At 43.0% G+C, this 20241-nt stretch overlaps 1 protein-coding gene across 4 annotated transcripts; it reads left to right on the top strand.

Annotated features, from left to right (window-relative positions):
• Positions 1 to 1522: 1522 nt before the first annotated feature.
• ZNF2 (zinc finger protein 2) lies at positions 1523 to 19858 on the top strand. Of its 4 annotated transcripts, none has more exons than XM_032269484.1 (5): positions 1523 to 1942; positions 11311 to 11382; positions 12574 to 12700; positions 15677 to 15790; positions 16319 to 19858. In XM_032269484.1, the coding sequence occupies exons 2-5, from the start codon at positions 11350 to 11352 to the stop codon at positions 17320 to 17322; spliced, it is 1278 nt and encodes a 425-aa protein (XP_032125375.1). In that variant the 5' UTR covers positions 1523 to 1942; positions 11311 to 11349; the 3' UTR covers positions 17323 to 19858. The 4 variants fall into 4 exon arrangements, with proteins under 4 accessions (XP_032125375.1, XP_032125376.1, XP_032125378.1 ...); XM_032269487.1 differs by having other exon boundaries at positions 1547 to 1942; positions 16284 to 19858; XM_032269485.1 differs by lacking the exon at positions 15677 to 15790.
• Positions 19859 to 20241: the final 383 nt, after the last annotated feature.

Below are 20241 nucleotides of genomic sequence, written 5' to 3' on the forward strand. Positions count from 1 at the left end.
TAAATGAATTGAGAGCTAGAATTCTGAGAATTGAGCAACAAACCTGACTTTTAGACTGCTAAATCCTAGAGAACATAAACTTACACTTTGGCAGCTACCTGGACGCAGTAAAGACAAAGCCTAGGGCCTGCCAGTGGGTGGGGAATATTCTCGAAGGAAACACTTTCAGGATCCCAGTTTCCACCCTCAGTATAAGGCTAAATAAATAATGAAAACACAGAAGCAAATAAAAAGAAATTATTTCTCTTCTGGATGTTGTGACTTTAATCAAGCGCTAATCTTCTAGGAAGTCCAAACCCCTTAGTATGACACAAAGTCAGCCATAACCTGGCCTCAAGATAATTAGCCCCTAAACCTCATTCGCAAGCCATTAATTTTGCTACTATACTATTCACTTTTATACGCTAGACTATGCCTTTATATGTGCTATTCTGTTTAGATCACACTTTTTTTTCTTAAGAAAGTAGTTACTTTAAATATACCAGTTATAGGACTCCTTTCCTGGCCATAGTTAATAGCGTCCTTCATTCTACTCTCATAGTATGTTGAATGTGACATAATTATAGAACATACTACCTGTATTGTGATTTTACGTTCTGATTTTTCCACTGGACCAAGAGTTCATTTGGGGCAGTAACTTAGTCATGTTTGTAATCGTGCCTTGCTTATAAGTGAGCAATTTGGATTTTTTGAAGGAAAGTGTAGTCTTCCGGAGATGGCGAATAGAAGGATGGTTAACAGAGGCTGGGAAGGGTTGCGGGGGGTGGGGGTGGGGGGTGGAGGTTTGGGCGGGGGAGTTGGGATGGTTAATGGGTACAAAAAAATTGAATAAGAAATAGTATAACTAGCATTTGATAGCACATCGGAGTAACTACAGTCAATAATTCTACATTTAAAAAAGAGTATAACTGGATTGTTTGTAACAAAGGATAAATGCTTGAGGTGATGGACATTCCATTTACCCTGTTGAGATTATGTACTGCATGCCTGTGTCAAAACATCTCAGGTAGCCCATAAATGTTTACACCTGCTGTGTACCCACAAAAGCTTTAAAAAACTAAACCACTAAAAAATGATTAACCTGGAAAAAAAAAAGTGTTTTGTTCCTGAAGTAGGATTTTATCATATTCTTTGTAATTTTCAGGCTTCCCTGAGCTGTAGCTCAGTGGTTCTTAGTTTTAGCTGCACATTAGAATCACCTGCAGCTCTTTTCAAACTTTCGCTCCACAGCTGGGCCCCAGGCATCAACGTCTAAAGCTCTCCGGATGATTCCAGCTTGCCTCAGGGGCCCTTCCAGCAGCTCCAACGCTGGCTGGTGTGCGCTCAAGCTGTCGGGAGTCGGCCCAGCTGCACAATTTTGAATACGTATGTATCCTAGGTTCTTCTCTCCTTCCAACGCAAATAGGCGCACAGACGCTGCCTGGAACCGCAGCCCCGTTCTCAGAACCAAACTGCGCCTCACTGGCCAAAATTTCAGAATTAAATTCCCGAAAGTGGATAAGCGGAAGCGGAAATAAGCCCCCTCCCAGCGCCAGATGGTTCGATTTAGTCCCCGAGACGGCTGGGGACTGGGCACCAGCATCAGAGAGACACATTCCCTGCGGACGGCGCTCCCATCGGATAACTGGAGGAACGCAACACCAGACGCAGGCAGTACTTCAGGGTGATGATAAGTCTCGCAGACATCCACTACAGCCCGTTCTCCCTACTAAGGCGACCGCACTGCCATCTTGATTCTTGTTAGCCACGCAAAGTTTGTGTTTGCACAGATTTTCCGACGTCATATTAAAGCGCGCCGGGCGCGGAGACTTCTGGGATATGAAGTCCTTGCGAAGGCAGAGCATTGATTGGCAGCGGTCGCGAGGACACTCTGCGCAGGCGCGTTGCTTTCCAGACCTGAAGAGACGCCGTCTTCCCGGGTCCCGAGCACTCTGTGCCGGAGGTGAGGGTTGCGGGTGTGTGTCTTCAAGGAGCGGAGTGAGCGCAGCAGCCGAGAAGGGGATATGAGAACCGTGGGGAGGTGTTGTGGGAGCAGAACGGGGTGACACGGGCGAGGCCAGCCTGCAGAGCGTGTGTCGCGACGTCCCGGTGCGGACGGAAAGTTATGCACCCACCCCTGTGTGTGCGTGTGTCCCGTGGAGTCTGGGCACCCATTGTCTGTCGGGTCCCGGACTTTTAGGTTGGAAGTTTGGAGTCTTCCTCTGCCCCTTCTGTTCCTTCTTCCCATACTGGGTGCTTAATGAACGTGGGTGGAGTTGACACCAAATCTAGGGTGCTGCCCTCTCCCTCTTTCCCAGAAAGCTCCTCAGATTGCCTCATTTAGCTCCCTGCCCTGGGCCTCCGCATTGGTGCTGGAGGGCTTCATGGAGGAGGAGGGATTTGATGTGAAAAAAAACACCAAAGAAGCAGCTGAGCGTTAGGCAGATTTGAGCTGGAGATAATGTTTTACAGAAATGCAGGAACAGTGGTAGACAAGGTTGAAGAAAAGGTACGCTGGGAGCCAGGGCCCGGGACTCAGAATCAGGACAACACCCAGTGGGCAAGGTGGCTTGTATAGGTGTGATCCAGGGACTGACATGAATCGAACTATTTGGGGGCAGTTATTCTAGAGGTCACATTCAGGACCAGAGAGACGAAAGGACCAATAGCAGAGCCAGTCAGGAATGTATTGTAGTTTTGAAGTAAGCTGTCGTGGACTTCAATTATGGTGGTGGTAGTGAAAGGGAAGGATACAAATGACATTGCAAAAAAAGAGTCAAAAGAGCCTGGTGACTAGATTTGGGAGGAAAGAGAGTGAGATAAAGGTTTGAATTTGGGACACCTGGGAGAATAATAAAACATCTGATACAAATGGAAAGCCAGGGAGAGGCGTTGATGTGGAGAATTGCCTAAAGATCGTTTTCAGGTGATGGCAGAATGCCTAATTCAAGGTTTGCAGACATTTGGAAATGCAGGATGAGTTTGGAAGAATGCAATACAGTTGTATTATAAAATTGCAATACAATTGTATTGTAAAATTACAATACAATTACTGGATATGGGGACCATCTCTGTAGAGTTGGAAAATGGAGCCCTGACTGTGAATGTACTTTCTGAGGGATGGCCAAAAGAAAGAAGAAAGTGCAAGACTGAGCTATGGGCAGCATCCATGTTTCCAGGGCAAAAGTGGGGAAAACGAGTCACAGAGAGACAGCAATTTTAGTGGTTGGAAAAAAGGCTAGTGTAGTATCATAGCAGTTACAGTAACCATTCAAACAATCAGAAGCTTGTCAGAACAGTGAAACGCTGCAGAGAAATAAAGATCAGAAATGCATCGGTAGGCTGGGCGCGGTGGCTCCCGCCTGTAATCTCAGCACTTTGGGAAGCTGGGGTGGGCAGATCACTTGAGGTCAGGAGTTTAAGACCAGCCTGGTCAACATAGTGAAACCCCGTCTCTACAAAAATACAAAAATTAGCCGGGCATGATGGCGGCTGCCTGTAATCCCAGCTACACGGGAGGCTGAGGCGGGAGAATTGCTTGAACCGGGGAGGCAGAAGTTGCAGTGAGCGGAGATCACACCATTGCACTCCAGCCTGGGCGACAAGAGTAAAACTCCGTCTCAAAAAAAAAAAAAAGAAGAAATGCATTCATAGTTTTCAAGCATGCCATTTCAGATGTGAGGGTCAAAAGCTGAAAAACAGGGACTGGAGAAGAGTAAATGGTGACGATGTGGACTCCGTGTGTTTGTATTACTCTCCAAAAAGTTTGAAAAGGAAAGCCTAAATGAGAACTGTTTTGCTAGTAGGAGGTCATGGGATTCAGTGAAAATGGTTTCAGGTAGAGGAGGCTTGTATGTCTTTGAAGATGTCGACAGAAAGTGCTAGTGGTGTGGAAAATGCTGGGGAAAAAAAAAAGATGGAACTGTGGGGACAAATTCTGAGAGGAAGCAATAGTGAAAAAAAAGTAGAACATAGTCCTGGAGACAGACATTTCTGTCTTCTTGACCTCACACATCTCGCTGCCTAGCATATAACAGCTACTTGATACCTGCTCATTGAATAGTGGGATGAGTGGATGGATTGCATTGGGCAGTGGAAAAGAAGAGAAGTTTTATTTGTTGAATGAACTGTATGATAAATGCTTTATATTAATGGTCTCACCATTTATAACTACTCTGTGAATTAGGTATTAAACTACTGTGGGTCAACTATTGGCTTAAGTAACTCACCCAAGGCTTCATGGTTAATAATTCCATGCCTGTGGAATGCTTTCTACCATATAGCCCTGCTTCCCTTAAAACTCATTCCTAGGAATCTTCGGTATAGTAGAAGACAAAAGTTATGAGGAAATTGAATGGTAGCCATGGAGGTTTGGAATAGCTATGTAGTAAAGAAGAGAGATTTGGAATAGCTATGTAGCTAAGGTGGGAGTAATAAAGGCTTTTTGGACAATGTCAATGGCTCATTTGAAGATACAGACTGAATTTAGAGGACATTTCTCCAGTGAGACTCAGATCCAAAGGATAGGAAAAGAACACAGAAGTGGAGGTGATTCTTGGTTGGCAGTAACTCCATGTGAGTTTGGTGGACTTGGAAAGTCTTCAGTGTTAGTGGGCTTACTGAAGTGACTGCGGGTGGAGTCTAAACCTAACGGGGAGTGAAGTCTACTTGACAGAGAACCTATGGATGAGCAACACTTTGGGAATATCAACTGGTTGTTTAATAGCTGGGGAGCTTATGTGCTCACCACCATTTGTAATTTGTTCAATCCTCAGTTTAATTAAAGTGGTACTCTAATAAAACTTTGAAAATTGTCTTTACACATTTAACATTGAGCAGTTTCAACTGCAGTTTCTGATATGGTTTGATTTGTTGTGAAAGCTCCAGTGCTTGACAAAAGTATACAACAAATACTTTGACTCCAATGTTATTACTACACTTAAACCTACTCTAAAATAGCAACAACTCAATGTAATTAATATTTTCATTATTTCTACCATCCTAGAATTATAACATTTTTACTGATTACATTAGCTTATACTAACTTAACACATTATTCTAAATGTGTTAGTTACATGTATTACCCTATTTAAGCATCAAGATGACTGCATGAAATAGGTACTTCCATTATTCCAGTTTTGTAAATGGGCAGACTGAGACAGAGGTTAAGAAACTTTCCTGCGGTAGCACCTGTAGGAAGAGGCAGAGGTGGATTTTGATTTCAGGCAGTCTGGCTCCAGAGCCGGTACTCCCGATGACTACACTTTCCTACATCTCTAAATGCTAATTTTGACTTCTTTCTAGGGCCTAAGGCTAATATTTGGATACCCTCTTGGGGTGGAGGAATCTTAACAGACCAAAAAGGAAAAGAATACTCTTACATGAGCCAGGTGTGGTAGCTCACAGCTCACACCTATAATCCCAGCACTTTGGGAGGCCAAGGCGGGCAGATCACGAGGTCAGGAGTTTGAGACCAGCCTGGCCAACATGGTGAAATCCTGTCTCTCCTAAAAATACAAAAATTAGCCTATCACAGTGGCAGGCACCTGTAGTCCCAGCTACTGAGGAGGCTGAGGCAGAAGAATTGCTTGAACCCAGAAGACAGAGGTTGCAGGGACCCAAGATTGTGCCACTGCACTCCAGCCTGGGCAACAGAGCGAGACTCCAACTCAGAAAAAAAAAGAAAAAGAAAAGGAAAAAGAATACTCAGACAACACGTTTGCAGGCTCTGGTTATCAATTGATAACACGTCTGTGTTTCTGTTGATGACATGTCTTTGTTTCTGTTTGTGTTTATATCACTCTGCCTCCTAATCTCTCCCCCCGCCCCCATCAGGTTGGGGGTGTTTTTTGGTTTTTGGCTTATACTTAGCTAAACTTGTATTTCCAGTGAGTTTTTGCTTTTCACGTAGTTCTTACAAGTTGGTATTCACCCTCAAGATAATATTCTTTTAAAATTTTGCTTGGCCAGTGTGAACCCATTGTTAAATAACTCTGAGCTATCTGGTAACTTTTAATTCTATGCTATAATGATTTATTTTCATGAAAAGATAGCCACATCGGTAACAGACCAACAGACTAGAGCAGAAAATCCTGAAACATCCAATAATATGATAGGCCCGTTATAGAATAGAGTTAAACGCTGGCAGACTGGTAAATATCTATTGATCTGGTCTTTGACATTTTTGAAAACTTAATTGTTTCTTATTTGTATCTTATGATTAACAAGTTTAGCTGTAGGGCTCATCTCCTAAGGGAGAAAGGATGAAGTCTACACAGTTACCGAGCCTCTTTGGAGCCAGAGGTTGGTTCATTGTTAGTAGCACCCATTCTTCTTTCTACCTGATAATTACATGTGGCCCCAGTACTGATTAGTCCTCTCCCTTTGGGGTATGTAGTTCTGTGTCTGGAATTACCTGGTTTATTTGCATTCGAAATTTCTTTTTGCTTACTTCTATCAGTAGATACAAGTATATATTTCAAGGGTACATCTATTCTTTATGAATAGTCATACAATTAATAGAAAAAAGTGCCTTTTTATATAACTAAAGTCTCAAACACTGCCTTCCTTATAACCTTTTATGGCATATTTTATATTAACTTTTCTATTTTGAGTATGAAACGCATAGCCTTTTAAAGTTCAAATTATTTTATTTAGCAGTAATAATTTTTATTATTTATCTGGCCAGTGGGAGCCAGAGTCATCTGAGTTCTCTTATTTAAAGATGTGGGGTCAGCTCAAATTCTGAATGTCCAAAACCGTACTCATTTGTTTTCCCTTCAGTCCTCCTCCTCTGTTGCTTATCTCCGTGAACGACATCGTCATCCACGCTGCATCGGTAACCTGGGCATCATCTTTGCTCTCATCAACTTCGGCCTCTTCTTCCTGCCAGTATATTGTCTGTTCTTAATAGCTTGACAGCAGTTTCCTCTATTTCTGCTTTCACAGCTTTCATTCAGTTCATCATCTTTCTTACTACAGCAGTATCCTCACTGGTCTACTCACCTCTATTCTTTCCTTCCTGTAATCCTATCACAACAGCCACTCACTGTGGTGTGGCCACCTGTGTTGGGATCCCCAGGATCACCCCAGGTTTAGGGATTCACTAGAAGGACTCACGACTTGACCCATAGTTGTACTTCTGGCTAAGAGTATGTTGATGACCCTGCAAGGATATGTAGCCAGATCATAAGGGGAAAAGACAGGCCAGGTAGAGGAATCCATATATAGGTTTGTGTCTATTCTCTTTCTCCCATGAGGGGTCACACAGAACACAGTTTTTTCCCCAGCAATGAAAATACAGCAATGAGTGTTATGTCTCTGCTCAAGGAAGCTCATTGGAGACTCAGAGCCCATGTTTTTTATTGAAGGCTGGTCACATAGGTACCGTCTGCCTAACACATACCAAAATTCCATACCCTCCAATAGGAAAGCAGATGTTCACCATAAACCACATTGTTTGCACAAATTAGTCATAGTAGACCGCCGTTCTCTCTTAGGGATCTGGGGAACCCTCTCAAAATCGAGGTTTCTAGCTGCCAGCGAAGGGCCAGCATGCATGCAGAACTTTCTAGAAATAGAAGTCTCAGGTCTACTATAACTTTTCTACACATCACCCTTCTTTCCTTCCTGTTATTTTTTCTGTACACCAAGATAAGGACATACTCTTGTTGAAAAAAATTATATATAAAGAATGGTAAGAAAGTAAAAATCACTTATCTCACTACTCAAATTTCATTTACATTTTAGTATGTGTTCTTCCTTTTTCTACACTTATATGCATGCACAAATATGTAATTTTAAGAGTGTGCATTCTTAGTATTTTTTGAAATTCTTTGTGGGTTTTTTTTTTTTTGAAATGGAGTCTCACTCTGTCACCCAGGTTAGAGTGTAGTGGCATGATCTCAGCTCATTGCAACCTCTGCCTTCTGGGTTCAAGCAATTCTCCTGCCAAAGTCTCCAGAGTAGCTGGGACTACAGGCATGCACCAATATGCCTGGCTAATTTTTGTATTTTTAGTAAAGATGGGATTTCACCACGTTGGCAAAGCTGGTCCTGAACTCCTAACCTCAAGTGATCTGCCTGCCTAGGCCTCCCACAGGACTGGGATTACAGGTATGAGCCACTGTGCTTGGCCATTCTTTCTGGTTTTCAGTTGTTGATTTTTTTGTTTGGTTTTGTAAGAAACAAAGCATTACAGATAAAGCTGAAGTCTCCTGGGTATCCCTCCCCAGTCTTGTTTTCCTCTCTTCTCAGATATGTGCACATTTGGTGCTTATTGTCCCATGTGTTAATAGATTTTTGCAGGTATGATCTACCTGTTGTTAAATTTTATGTAAATATTATACAGTAAGTCATCCTATAACTTATTTTTTGCTCAGTAATTATTTTTTTGCAATTTATCTCTGTCAACATGAGATAATGTATAATATTCATATATGTATATATATTCACAAATCTGTTATCTGATTAATGGACATTGAAGTTGTTTGCAGTTTATCACTAGTGATCTTCTCCCCAGTGACTTTTAATGCTACCTCAGTCATATATCGGGCTTCCCTAATGCTTGGCTAAGTTTTGGGATTTTCTGTTCTAGTCTATTGGTCTGTAATTGATGTGGCTATCTTTTCAGGAAAATAAATCATTATAGCATAAAAGTTAAAAGTTCCCAGGTAGACCTGGGTTCAGGTTTACCTCAGCTTCTTACAAAGCCTTAATTTCCTAATCTGTAAAATAGTGCCTACCTTATTGATTTATGAGGATGAAGTTAAATTAACGTTATAAAAAAAAGCACTTAGCACAATACCTGGCAAATAGCAAATGCTCAATAATGCTAGTTGTTATTAAGATGATGTTTAGGCCAGGCGTGGTGGCTCACGCCTGTAATCCCAGCAATTTGGGAGGCCAAGGTGGGCAGATCACCTGAGATCAGGAGTTCAAGACCAGCCTGGTCAACATGGTAAAACCCTGTCTCTACTAAAAATACAAAAAATAGTTGGGTGTGGTGGTGTACGCCTGTAATCCCAGCCACTTGGGAGGCTGAGGCAGGAGAATCGCTTGAGCCCAGGAGACGGAGGTTGCAGTGAGCTGAGATTATGCCACTGCACTCCAGCCTGGGCAACAAGAGTGAAACTCTGTTTAAAAAAAAAAAAAAAGAAGATAATGTTTAATAGTGTTACATTGTATATGTGGACTGGACCATAAATTACTTAACCAAATCTCCAGATGTTTAAGGTATTTCAAAATTTAATCTTTTCAAGTTATTGAAAAGATTAAAGTAGATAATACATGTAAAGTGCTCAGGAAGTGCCCTGGCACAAAGCTGTCAATGAAGGTTAATGTTAATGATGAGTCATAAAAAACTTTGCATATATTATTACTTATTTCCTTAGTATAAATTCCTAAGAGAGAATTGTTGGGTCAAACAGTATGTTTCAAGGCCCTTGCTACAAGTCACAGTGATTTTCCTAAAGCACAGATGTGGGTAATGACACGCCCATGCCCAGCACCTTCAGTAATCTCCACGCCTGTAGAGAAAGGCATGCAGAGCTCTCCTCAGTGAAACTGGCCGCTGCCTACTTCTCCAGCCTCATTTTCCCCACAGCACTACTCACAGCCTAGACTTCCACCATTCTAAGCTAATTTTAGTTGTTAATCCTTTCCATGTAAAGACCTGCCTCCTCCTTTTTGAAAAACTTGATTTTTTCCTCAACACGTTTTTTCCTCAACATTTAGAATGTTCCAGCTCCTCCCACAAATGAAAATTTAGCTTAGATCCCACTCCTGTCAAGAAAGCTGCAGTGTTCCACCCTCCATCCCTTCCTGCTGGGTTAGGTGAGCCTCTGAGGTGCTCTCATGGATTGCTGTACACATCTCTGCAGCACTTACCTATCCTGGAGTGAAATATTATTTCATTTATTTGTTTGTTCTGTCTGCTAAGCCAAAGTTTCTGGAGGACAAAGACAGCTTCTAACAGGTTTTTTTGGTGCTTGGTATAAGTAGTTGGTGCTGAATAAATGCTGGTTGAATAGAGGGATGAATGAGTCACAAGAAGCAATGACCATATCCCCTTGAGTGTAGGAGAATGGTCAGTGTACCACAAATATGCTTTTTCCTCCTCCTCACCAGGACCACACCATCTCCTAGCCACCATAAATCCCAGAAATGTGTGATTTAATGCTCTCGTCTTATTTTTGTATTTTTTATTTTTGTAGAGACAAGGGTCTTGCTATGTTGCCCAGGCTGGTCTCAAGAACTCCTGGCCTCAAGTGATCCTTCCACCTCGGCCTCCTAAAGTGCTGGGATTACAGACATGCACCACCGTGCCTGGCCTGTTGTTTTAATTAGACTCTTCGTTGTAAAAAACTGAGACTTAATCCCCGTAAAGGGAATTAGTGATAAGGTCTTGTACAGAGCCCAAGATGGTTAGAGTCTCATGGCAATCTATGAATAAATAAGGCTGGTTTGCATGGAAATGGGAGCCCGTGGGTGGTGCTAGGCGAGGCGGGGGCCTCCCCGGGAATTCTTAGGTCTTTGCTTCAGTGTTTTACCACCAATGGGACTGTGCTGGGCTTCCTCCTGCCTGCTTCTGGTCCCATGGTCTATTATTACCTTTTCTCTACCTTGTACCTCCCACATGCCCACGGGTTCTGCTTCTAGTAACTTTGGTTCCCCGATCCTCATGGCTACTTTGGAACCTTATGATACTCTTTCAGCTCATCACCCAGTTGTCCTGACATTTCTTAGTTCATTCCCAAGGAAGGATGTCATCTTTTCAAGCCAGACCACATCTCAGTCTACTAGTCACCTATGCCTTGCCCACCTGTGGCCTTGTCAGTGTGGCTCCAGGAATAAGACACACGGTCACGTGGTACAAAACAAAAATACTCCACTCATAGCTCCTTTAGTAATTTTCCTTTGAAGAGACTGGATTGTCTTTGATGTATCTTGTCCATGTAGTCATTTACAAAATTGCTTATGGCTTTTGCCCAGTAATGATTCAGGGTAATATTGAATGTGAGCTTATACATACTGTATGAATTTTACACAGTTCTTGACTCAGGAATAGAACTCTGCCTCTAGTGTCGTGCTAAAACAAGCACCACATTGTGGTCTAATTCACAGTTCCGTGGTTGTTGGTGCTAATTCTGCGGGGGGGGGGGGGGGGACGGTGTCTGGAGTTGTTCCTGGCCTTGCTTTACTTTGACCCCCTTTTTTAAGGTATTGAGAATGACATATCCCCCTGGTGTGTGCTTCATGGGTCAAAAGACTATGTGACAGGACTGGTCTTTCTCATACCTTCTTTCTCACCCCATACTTCTGCCTCATTAGGACTCTGCCCTTGTCTACAAAGAGAGCACACAGGAGAGAATGGCTGCTGTGTCTCCAACCACCAGATGCCAGGTGAGGTGGACTTTTGTGTTTCCAAAATACTCCACTCATCTCCAGAGTGTAACCACTTTTGTTTCTCTATCCTGGAGCCTCTTTCAGCAGACCCAGCCAGGCAGATGAAGGACTACATAGGGAGTACTTTCTTCCCATTTGACTTGAGGTGTCCTTCAGTGACGTTTTCTTGCCTTGAACATGTGTCCATTAGCTTGTCACCAGGCTTACAACTGTTGGAGCCTTCACTATGAGTGATTTTGCCTAGAAGCCAATGGTAGGGTCTGATTGGAAGGTTTGGGGAATAGTGGGCTGGTTCTGAATGTCCCTTTTTCATGTGTGGACTGAGAAGAGGTCCCAGTGTTCCAGGGCGTATGGGTCTAGGCTGGGGCGTGTAATACATGCTGTAGAGCACCTCTGTGGGGTGGTAAGAGCCCTGAAGAGTCTCATGTGCTAGAGACATGTAGCTTGTTCCATTCCTGCCCAAGGGCAGAGTTGTGAATTCTGCACCCTGGCCTAGAACTTCTGTAGACACACAGGAGACTCATCTGAGGTTTTAGAAGTGGAGGTACAGAGATGCAATCTTACAGAATCATAGAGCTTTAGAATGAAATGAGAGAGATCCTACAGATGATCTAATCAATACTGTTATTCTAAGGATCTGTAAACAACAAAGACAATTGGTGAAATTTAAGTAAGATTGTAGATTATAGTATAAAATCAGTGCTATTTTCTCCTAGTTATACTGCGATTATAACAACAGTATGTCCTTGTTTTTATAAAATACACACAAATATATAGGATTAAAGACACATGATGTTGGCAAGTTCGCCAAGAGGTTTAGAAAAAAGATAGGAGAATGTGCATCTAGAAAGAGACAGAAAGATAAAGCAAATGTGGAAAATGTTGCCGTTTAGGGGAGCCAGGTGAAGGGTACACAGGATTTCTTGTGTGCTGTTTTTAGAAGTCTGAGAAAAGAGTCTGATATTCAGAAACTCAGCTGTAAGTATAGTGGTGTGAGATTCTGACCACGAGCTTCATGTCTTGGGTGATTAGGCCACTTTTCCCAAATGCTTTAAAGCTCTACTCAGTCAGAACTATTTTTCTTCCCTCCCACCATGCATCCTCCAGGGCTGTCATCTTTGACATTTTTGGTCTGGTCCAAGTAAAGAGAAGGATTAAGAGTAAGGGAGAATGTGATTGTATTTTCAGGAATCAGTGACATTCGAAGATGTGGCTGTGGTTTTCACAGATGAAGAGTGGAGTCATCTGGTCCCCATTCAGAAGGACCTCTACAAGGAGGTGATGCTCGAGAACTATAAGAGCGTTGTGTCACTGGGTAAGGGGAGCCTCCATGAGGAGGTACGTTCTGTATTACACTAATGTGGGACTGAGAGGGCTGAGGAATTAATACCTTTCTTCTCCCTCCTGAGCTCTGAGTCGCTGAGAGACAAGGTAATATAAGGGTAGCTGAGAGAAAGGGGAATAGACCCAAAGTCAGGCAAGAAAGTTTATTAACCTGCCGGGCTTCTCAGAGGAGGCAGCAGCTCCGAGCTTACAAAATGAGTGGTTTATATGGGATGAGAGGACCATAAGGGGGTTTCAGGTAACAGGCACAGAGAAAGTTCGTTAACTTGCAACATACCTACAATACATCATCCTGTACCTTTTCAGTCTTTTAAAAAGACTGAAACCAGAATCTTTTACAGATATGTGTTAAGCAGGAATTGCCATCCTGATAGCTGTAATTAGGCTTTGCTTAATTGTAGCAGGTCTGGCAGCCTTGATGTGGCGCCTAGGTAGGGGTTCAGGAATGCAGCTGCAGGGCAGGGGGGTGGTCATCCTGCGTGGAGGGGGTTTTCTGAAGCAGCACAGCTCCATCCCTAACAGGTAAGAGTCAAAAGGTGTGGCATTAAGACTACAGCAACACAAGGCTCCATACTGAACCCCAGCATTGGACAGACATGCCTCCCCAGTGTGGGCAGTGCTGGACAACCATAGGCTTTCTCACTCAGCAGCCTGCCCCGGCAAAACGGAGCGAGGGTCAGTGAGGGCTGAGGGACGGAGCAGAACGTGTGTTAGATGCAGGGAGCTGGCTCTCCAGAGGGGCAGGCAGAAGAGGCTGAGTTCCATATGGCCAGTCTTTCTCCCAACTTGCTAGCCAGATAACTCAACTCACCCAGTTGAGTGTGCACTGGGGCAGGGGGCCATCTTGCTGGAATACAGGGTTATGCCTCTGAGGTCACCAGAGATATGTTTGATTTTGAATATGTCTTAGGTACAGCCTTAGATGCTCACAGAAGACACTTTGTAATTATAGAGACTTGTGTGACAAAGAGAAAGTTAAGAGTCACTGCTGATTCTGGTGTTAGTGAAAGGTAAAGTTGGGCTCCTGGAGGTTATAAGAACCTGAGCTTCACAAGCAGAGTTGGAGAAGCTGAGAGAGTGCCCAGATTGAGAACCTGGCTTAAAATAAGCAGCAGATGGCAGCAAAAGGAGTCACATTGCAGATTTCCTACAAGGCAGGTCAAAAAGTAAGTGCTAACACGCCCCAGGATTAACCTAATCAGGCCCAATTGTCTCCCAAACAGAATTGAATGTTCAGGAGGCATCAAAGATGGCTGAGCATCTGTTACAGGCTTTAGCAGATGACATATTGAGGAAAATAGAACCCCTGAGGTCAGAGACAGAGAGCCACAAGGATATGCTAGGTGTGGCCGTTTTGTCAACAGAGAGTTCACGTAAAAGCCAGTAGATGATCCTTGGGCCCAATAAAAAACTGCCTCTTTCCCAAGTTGGGGCCTCAACAAAAGGGAAGTTTAGAGCCCAAGCCTATTTCTAGGGTCTATTTTTTAATATAACCAAAAATGGATAGATTTACTTCAGGGAATTTATCCTAAGGAAATACCAGGAGGGCAGTCCATAGTTTGCACAGATGTTCATCACACTGTTGTTTGTTAATAGCAAAACATTAAAAATGCTCTAAATGTCTATAATGGAGTTCATTAAATCAATTATGTCATCTCATACAATGTGATATCCTGTAGCCATAACAATGGTGAGGTAGATGACTGAAATAAAATAGTATTTTAAATGTATTCTCATGAAAAAAATCAAGTTTACAAATCAGCATCATTTCATTATTAGTTGTTTTTTGTTTTTTGAGAAAAGTCTCACTCCGTTGCCTACGCTGGAGTATAGTGGTGCGATCTTGGCTCACTGCAACCTTTGTTTCCCGGTTCAAGCGATTCTTGTGGCTGTCTCCCAAGTAGCTGGGATTACAGGCATGAGCCACCAGGCCTTGCTAATTTTTGTATTTTTAGTAGAGGGTTTCACCACGTTGGCCAGGCTGGTCTCAAACTTCTGACCTCAGGTGATCTGCCCATCTCGCCTTCCCAAAGGTCTAGGATTACAGGCGTGAGCCTCTGTGCCAGGCCTTATTACCTAGTTTTTAACAGAATGTATCTATAGGTATCTTTTGATATCATAATGAATAGAAAGAAAATGAATACACCATATGCAAGCTGATTTTTCTTTTTACTTATATACACTTCTAATTTTCCTAAAATTGTTTTAGGTACAGTCTTACAACCAGGACTTGTTTCAATGAAAGCATAATGCTCAAGGCAAAGACACAAACAGAAATGGGCAGGTTTGATATACTTTTTTACTCAAAGTGACTTAATTACGTTCTCACCTCCCCTAAGCCAACGACCTTCATCCTACCAGTGCTAACACCAGGAGCTTCCCAGTCACTTCACGGGGCAGAATAAACACATGAATTCACACAGGTTCTCTCAACTTTCTGACCTTGTGCCACTTGCTCCTTTTATAGCCTCAGTCCTGACCTCTGTCTAGAGGTTCCTCTGCTTTGGACTCTGCATTCATGGCCTGCGCCATCTGCCTTTTGCATTTTCTTCCTAAAAGATTAGAGGCTGTGGCCAGGCACAGTGGCTTAGCACTTTGGGAACCTGAGGCAGGCAGATTACCTGAGGGCAGGAGTTCAAGACCAGAATGGCCATCATGGTGAAACCCTGTCTCTACTAAAAATATAGAAATTAGCCAGGTATGGTGGCACCCGCCTGTAATTTCAGCTATTTGGGAGGCTAAGGCAGGAGAATCACTTGAACCTGGGAGGTGGAGGTTGCAGTGAGCTGAGATCAGGCCACTGCACTCCAGCCTGGGTGACCGAGCAAGATGCTATCTCAACAACAACAACAACAAAAAAGACTTAGAGGCTGGGATTGAGCTTTGGGAGAGTGATACTATTTTCATCACATACAGCCATCTGCTTTGTTTCTTTCTCTTTGAGCAGGCCTTCCAGTTCCTCAACCTGATATGATTTTCCAATTGAAGAGAGGGGACGAGCCATGGATGGTAGATCTTCATGGGTCTGAGGAGACAGAATGGCCAAAGAGTGTCTCTCTAGGTAACTGAGTGTGAACAGGACAGGATGGAGTTTTCTTTGGCTTTTTGTTGGTTATTTGGGTGATGGGGGCAATATCAGGTATCACCTTTCTCTCAAGTTCAAGTCTTCTGCTTTATTATTTATTGTATACCACCCACCAGCTTTCATTTTTTTCCCTCTATACCTTAACGTACTATTCATCTGTATTCACCAAGTGTTACTTTCTCATGTCTGTAACATTGCCCACTCACACTTTGCTATTTCTATCGAGCACTGTCCTGTCCATTCGGCTTGCTCTCCTAATTGTCCTGGCCATGCTCCTACTGGACATTCTCCTATTTTTTGAGATGTCCATCATCCACTCTGTTCCCTGCCACCTCTTCACTCCCAGGTCTCGGTGCCTTCCTTCAGTGTAAGGCTATCTGTGGGAGCAAGCAATGCAGTGACCATACATTACTTTCAGACTCATTGGAACATCTCCTCCTTCTGCTCTAATTTTAATTTCCTGGTCTAGGAAAAAAAACAGCATCTGTCTTCTGTTTGTTCCAGACTGGGAAACTAAGCCTGAAATTTATGATGCTTCCGAAGAAAAAGCAGAAGGATCACTGAGGGAAAGTCTTGGAAGGCAAAGTCCTCTGTGTCCTAAATTTGAAGTTCATGCACCCGACAGCAGGATGGGAACAGAAAAGAAAAGCCCGACAGGGGAGACTCATAAGAAATCCCTCTCCCAGGAGAAAGGCTCACAGCGAGGGTCTGCCTTCCCCAAGGAGTTTCCCACTAAAGAGAGACAGCAGGAATGCAGTGACTGTGGAAAGACTTTTTTTGACCACTCATCCCTCACCCGCCATCAGAGGACTCACACTGGGGAGAAGCCCTACGACTGCCACGAGTGTGGGAAAGCCTTCAGCCACAGAAGCAGCCTCAGCAGACATCTGATGTCGCACACTGGGGAGAGCCCCTATGAGTGCAGCGTGTGCGCAAAAGCCTTCTTCGACCGCTCGTCCCTAACTGTGCATCAGCGAATTCACACTGGAGAGAAGCCGTTTCAGTGCAACGAGTGTGGAAAAGCCTTTTTTGACCGTTCATCCCTTACTCGACACCAGAGAATTCACACTGGAGAAAGTCCTTATGAATGTCATCAGTGTGGGAAGGCCTTTAGCCAGAAAAGCATTCTTACTCGCCATCAGCTAATCCACACTGGCAGGAAGCCTTACGAGTGTAATGAGTGTGGGAAAGCTTTCTATGGTGTCTCGTCACTGAATAGACATCAGAAAGCTCACACTGGGGACCCTCGCTATCAGTGTAATGAGTGTGGTAAAGCTTTCTTTGACCGCTCGTCCCTTACACAGCATCAGAAGATCCACACTGGAGACAAGCCATATGAATGCAGTGAGTGCGGGAAAGCCTTCAGCCAGCGCTGCCGCCTCACGCGGCATCAGCGTGTCCACACAGGAGAGAAGCCCTTTGAATGCAGCGTGTGTGGCAAAGTTTTCAGCTCAAAATCATCAGTTATTCAACATCAACGGCGTTACGCCAAACAGGGAATAGACTGAGTTGGGCAAAAGCTTGGACTAGACAAGAACTTCTGCACAAATTTGAGATAGGTCTCCTCTATCTTAAAGCCGCTATTTGCTCATTCTACCCACTCTGGCTGCCGTTGTCCTGTCCTGCTTCTGCGCCAGAGTGTTTAATAAGCACTCCCTTCCTGCTGTGTTGTAGAACTGTAAGGGAGGCCATGGAAATGACTCTGCGTCAGACAATAGGATAGATGTTAGGAGGAGGCATACCTTTTGTGAAAACCTAGGCCCCAGGTATCACTGCACTTTAAGTATCTGGAGGGAAAGGCAAAACAGCAACAAAGCAGCACGTGTTTCAGAACAGTTGTTTTGATGGCTTAGTCCCTCTCTTGGAGCTTTTTGGGGCACTAACCTTGTTCTCTTTGTGTCCCAGTTTTTAGATCTCTTACTTCCACTGCTAGTAGCTAGCACTTACTGAGTGCTTACAATGGGGTAAAGACTCAGCTAAGGGTTTTACAGTAAGTAGATTAATTGATCCTGTCACCAACCCTATGAAGTAGGTACTGTTACCATCTTCATCTACAGATGAGCACTTTGAGGTTTAGGGAGATTAAATCACTTGCCCAAGGTGACCCCGCTGGTAGGAGATGATGCTAGGTCCACCTTCAAAGTCTATTCTCTTTACCATTATGCTCGATTCCTTGTTTTATAATTTATGTGTATTGTCTTCTCAACTAGATTGTAAGCACTTGGAGGTTAACTTACAGGTCTTTGTATCTCACACAGTGCCTTGCTAATAGGTGCTCAATAAATATTTGAGTGAATGACTTTTCTGCTTACCAAATTCTCTCCATTCAAAATACCTTTTAGATTCACATACCTTCTCTGAATTCATAGCCCAGCTTGTACTTTTATCATCCCTAGCTTCCACTCCTGGCAGCAGTAGCTTCCTAATTCCAGTTCTTCCTGCTTTATTGTTGAAGAGGGATGTGCTAAGCTATGATACAGTAACAAGCCCACAGAGAGCTGTGTCTCCCTTAAAACCTGACAGGAACTAATCTGTCTCATTTTATCCTCATTAGTTGGAACATCTGGCTTCCAAAGTTACCACAAGGGAGGAAGAGAAAGCCAGAGGAATTTGTAGTATATTTTTTTTAGACCCAGGCTTAACATCACTTCTGTCCACATCTAATAAGCCAGAACCCAGCACCTGGAAGCTAGGAAAGTAAACAAGCACCTGGATAGTTGGTTAATACCAAGAGCCTCTGTCATGGTTACATTTTCCATATTACTGTTAAGCCAGTCTTTGCAAATGACCCCTTTCTGCCCATCATTGCCTTTCTCAAGACCTAAACTAGCTCCCTGTTTGGTGAAAAATTACCTGAATATTTAAGGTCTGCCTTAACATGATCCCCATTGCTGAACTTTACTTCCTGACTCCCAAAACTCTTCTATTCCCTAGGCCCAGTCCTATATTTTTATTTTTATTGAAGGATTGGCACTAGATGACCTTGACTCTAGGCATTTGCATTCTTTTGCTTTTTGCTTAGGGTGAAGCTCAGAAAAGGACTTGGTTCTGAAAGGCTGTCTGGAATTAGATTGTTCTCTGTGAATCCCAGTGGATTGAGATGAATTTCCTCTGGAAGTTCAAGTCAGATTTGAGAAGCTGAATTACCAAACAGACTCTCCCCTATTACTCTGTTCACCCTAGAGCAGATGAATGGCAGGGAAGACTTGATGTGTGGACTTTTGAAAGCAACTTGAGGAAAAACACATAACAGAATCTATGGGTGTGGATAATATGTGATACTGCTAAATAATGTTAGGTAGAAAATAAAAGAGACTTGGTAAACTTTTGGCTGATGACTGTCTCTAGGAGTTCTGAATTAAAAAAAAAATTGAAGGTCAAGTATTTTCCTAATGCATTCTACCACTTTCAGCAAGATAAGATTGGAACAAATTCAGGATTCCAATGGACATCTTTTTTACTTAATTATTCGTAGAAAAGATAATGGACTTTTGAGCACAGTAGTAATGGAAACAGTGGGGATATGAATTTGACAGTTTTCCGTTTTAGATTTGGTGATCAGAGCTTTTTTTTTTTTAATGTGGAATACTTCCACTTCCTTCTGAAAACAGGAAAGGGCTGTTTTACCTTTTAATTGATATATCCCAATATGGCATGCAGTAGTGGAGACCATAAATTTTGAGGTTTTGGCTTCACTCAGTAGCTATTAGTAGGATCAAATCTTGGAATCAGAAATTGATCAAATTGGAAGAATATCACCATTCTTAAGGTGTAAAGCAAAAATGACTGGATAGTGTTTGTAGGGGTTTGAGCCTCAAAGAAATGAAATAATATCACTGATGACAAGCTTTAAAAGGAGTTTCAAAGAAATGAAATATTACTGATGACAAACTCTAAAGTTTTAAGAAATAATATTACTGATGACAAACTCTAACTTTTAAGAGAGAATTGAATGCTTACCACACAAAGGCACAGAAGCATTCCATGAATAAAAAATGGCTGGCAATGCTAGAGAACCTTGCAATGGTGAGAATATGAGAGATGAAGAAAGCTGGGCACTGCAGCCTGGCACAGACAATTGGCAGGCCCAACGATCCCAGAAGTGTATCTGGGGTGTCAGGATGCCAGAGTGGCCAGCGGGAGGGTTGGCCAGCTTCTGGGCTCAGGGACACCCACCCTCTCCTCCCTAGGCCTGCATTTCTAAGAATAACCCCCTCTGCAAGTCTTACATAATACACAGAGAGCTCAAGAACAAAGCAAAGACCAGGTGCCAGCCATTAGACAAGATAAGTATGCTGATTTTCAATGTCATATCCTGTAGCCATTACAATGGTGAGGTAGATCAGTGCTGACTGGAATAAAATAATATTTTAAATTTACTATGTGAAAAATCAAGTTTAGAAATCATTTCATTATCCAGTTTTGTG

The sequence above is a fragment of the Sapajus apella genome, unplaced genomic scaffold (genome assembly GCF_009761245.1).
Source record: "Sapajus apella isolate SASKATOON/1434 unplaced genomic scaffold, GSC_monkey_1.0 scaffold193, whole genome shotgun sequence".
NCBI lineage: Eukaryota > Metazoa > Chordata > Mammalia > Primates > Cebidae > Sapajus > Sapajus apella.

Bases quoted from the DNA above. Each gene is read 5' to 3' on its own strand.
- ZNF2 (XM_032269484.1), top strand. From the start codon at position 11,350: ATGGCTGCTGTGTCTCCAACCACCAGATGCCAG. The intron at 11,383-12,573 runs GTGAGGTGGACT...TTGTATTTTCAG, and splicing joins CTCCAACCACCAGATGCCAG to GAATCAGTGACATTCGAAGA. The intron at 12,701-15,676 runs GTAAGGGGAGCC...CTCTTTGAGCAG, and splicing joins TAAGAGCGTTGTGTCACTGG to GCCTTCCAGTTCCTCAACCT.